Source organism: Psammomys obesus, unplaced genomic scaffold, assembly GCF_907164565.1.
Source record: "Psammomys obesus unplaced genomic scaffold, mPsaObe1.curated_primary_1811, whole genome shotgun sequence".
Lineage (NCBI taxonomy): Eukaryota > Metazoa > Chordata > Mammalia > Rodentia > Muridae > Psammomys > Psammomys obesus.
The window spans coordinates 12,484,527-12,487,566 of record NW_026585626.1 but is presented as its reverse complement, the minus strand read 5'-3'; the positions used below and the strand labels follow the sequence as shown (position 1 = coordinate 12,487,566).

At 37.4% G+C, this 3,040-nt stretch overlaps 1 protein-coding gene across 1 annotated transcript; it reads right to left on the bottom strand.

The window, feature by feature from the left end:
- Nucleotides 1-504: 504 nt before the first annotated feature.
- Nucleotides 505-2,085, bottom strand: LOC129682524 (protein FAM204A). The gene has a single exon (XM_055614924.1). It carries the CDS (start codon nucleotides 2,035-2,037, stop codon nucleotides 1,327-1,329), a length of 711 nt encoding a protein of 236 aa, XP_055470899.1. The 5' UTR covers nucleotides 2,038-2,085; the 3' UTR covers nucleotides 505-1,326.
- Nucleotides 2,086-3,040: the final 955 nt, after the last annotated feature.

Below are 3,040 nucleotides of genomic sequence, written 5' to 3'. Positions count from 1 at the left end.
GAAAAGACCCATGTACCCAGATTTTTTGGTTCTATTGCTCTCCTTGTGGAGCTCCTGTCCTCTCAAGGTCTAACTATTTTCCACTTTTTTCATAAGATTCCCTGCACTCTGCCCAAAGGTTGGCCATAAGTCTCAGCATCTGCTTTGATACCCTGCAGGGTACAGCCTTCCAGAGGCCCTCTGTGGCAGGCTCCTGTCCTGTTCCTGTTTTCTCCCTCTTCTGACGTCCATCCTCTTTGCCTTTCTGCATGGGGATGGAGCATCTTAGCCAGAGTCCTTCTTCTTGATTAGTTTCTTTAGGTGTACATGAGCTTCTTTTTAGACCACACGTATCCATGTGTGCATTTGTGCATGCAGGCATGCATATACCACTACCTCCCATGAGAAGTCTTTTTTTTTTTTTTTTTTTTTTTTTTTTTTTTTTTTTTTTTATTTTTCCTTTTTCACATCCTCTACTTTTTTTTTTTTTTTTTTTCATATCAAATGACAATGATTTCACCGGAATCAGTTCTCTCTTTAGTCTCATTAATTCTATCTTTTAAGGAGTAGCAGGGAGAAGGGGTAAAAACAAATGAGCTCTTAGACAATCCAAAGTTATGTTATCTTAAGTTATAGCTGTGTCTAGCACAATCAGACCATTTCCTTTTCAAAGAACAATCATAATTCAAAGAATGACATGGTTGACAGATATTTAGAAAGGCATTTTCTAGGCAAAACTGAATTTAAATCATTCTCTAGATACTATAATGTGTCTACTTTTTACTATAATTATTTCTACTGACATTAATCAATTGCTTTTACTACATGACTATGAAATATTAATTCTTCCTCCAAAATAACCAATAATTATTTTTTTACAGAATTAAATAGTTAAAAGCCATTTGTAAAGTCAGTAACAATTGAGAATTTTTCTATTTATGACTAATCCATTATAAACAAAAGCCATTCGTAAAAACACAATTCTAGAAAAAGTGCAGTCATGCTAAGAACAGATAAGGAAGTCGAAGGACCTCACAGGATATGCTAGACCAACAGCTCAAACACAAAATTGATTTTAAACTGTATGCTTACACAAATAAATAAAATTCTATCCTTTTTTTCTTGTACATATGCTTAAAAATTCTTACACAAATATAAAAATGTTCATTTCCTTCACAAACTTCTTAGAAAAAAGACTGAAAAGAGTTTATAATCAGCTCCCAAGTTTTACGCTTATCTTTTTCTATCTTTATCAATTTCCTGACACATTTAACCTAAGTGGAAAAATCTTTTTGTCAAATGAAGCATGATAGTCTATAAATAAATGTCCTGAAGAACTCTGCAAGATTACATATATCCCATGTTGCTTTTGGTTTCCCATCTCTTCTTTGCTTCAAACCCCCATGCCAGCTTCTTCTTTTTTCGAGCAGCCTGTGAGTTTTCAGCCTCCTTTTTGGCTTTAACAAACTTGTGGCACGCAATTGCTTTGGCAACTTTTACACCGAGCTCTCGAGTAGCTAGCTGGTTGCTCAGCTCTTCAGCCTTCTCAACATCCCATTCCTCCACAGCCTGGTCTATCCTCTTTTCAAGGCCTGACTTCTCAACTTTTTTCTGTTTAACCGGGGGTTCAAATCTATCATTGGCTCCAAAATATTGAGTAAGCTCCTTCCACTGGGTTTCACTTGAGGACTGCTCACTCTGAGATTCCTTTTCATTCTTCAATTTGCCTTTTTTGGAGCGTTTTCTTTTTTTCTGTCTGAATCTTGATGTTGAATTTTTCTGTTCAGAATTTTTTTTATGCAATTCTTGAAATTTATTCCACATGTTTAGGGGAATTCCAGAAGGACATTTGTCATATGCATTTGTGTCAGTCTCTGTTTCAGCTTTTGGCTTGCATGCTGGGAAGTCTGACATTTTTGGCTTCCTACTGCTGTCAGTCTTTCCATCTTCCTGTAAGTTAAGTTCTGAAAGTTCTGGGTTCTCTAGTATGGCTTCATCTTCAGAATTTGATTCAACATCACTTTCATTTAGCCCAGGAGGTAACAGCCCACTCCACATCTTTTCTTCCAGCAGGAAGCAGCGGCGCGGCGGCCATCTTAGCACCCTGCCAACATCGTGCCTTCCCATGAGAAGTCTTATCTGCCTTCTCCCCCCTCAAAAGCGCATCTGGTGATGGGGGCATCATAACTTCTTCCTGCTGCCTCAGAGTTCTCTGGCTCTGAAACCCTCCCTGGAGACTTTAGGCAACACTTACTGTACAGGGTGTTATTTCTTTTCTTTCTGAGTTTTTCTTTTTTTAAGTCCAATCTCTCTTGTTTTAATAGCAATTTAACATTTGGATTATTCTGAAACCTATTCAGTCAGACTACACAAGTGGCATTCTTATAACACTCACCCACATAGCCCATATGTCATATTCTGGGCAGGCAAGATGTTAAATAAAGCCTTAATAGATGCAGGAAGGATACATGCACGCAGAAATCATGATATTTGAGATAACTGTTTAACTGTAACTTTGCCTCACTCTGTCAAGAGAGGAAAAAAGAAAGAATTGTTCATTTAGGTTTTCTTGGATCTTCTTTACCTTTTACCATTTGCGGATACATGTTCCAAATCTCAGCTGTATTACTCCACTTTTGTCTTTTATTTATTTTGTTTAGCCTTTTACTTGACTCTTTGTTTTAGTCTTCTTTTATAACTGCATTTATAACTCAATATAAAACAAGAAACTGTAGGAATGCTCAGGCAGGATAGAGATGATGCTCTGCTGAGGGGAGCAGGTGCCTGGCCCTGTAAGTCCCAGAAGGGAAATTACCACCAGGATTAATGCTGTGGTTTGTTTCACAGATCAAAACTGGGATTTGATTATATAATGAACAGGAAACCTGCAGATAATATTTCTTAGTTTTTTAACTCTCCATGTATTTCCTGATCACTCTCAGTGATTACAAGAGTAACACTGGACACTCATTTTGTCAAATAGTGCCAAACAACTGGTGAAAACCAGAAAAGCAGCCATTCAGCTCACCTGTCATTGAATGTTCATGAGGCAAAATGCCCA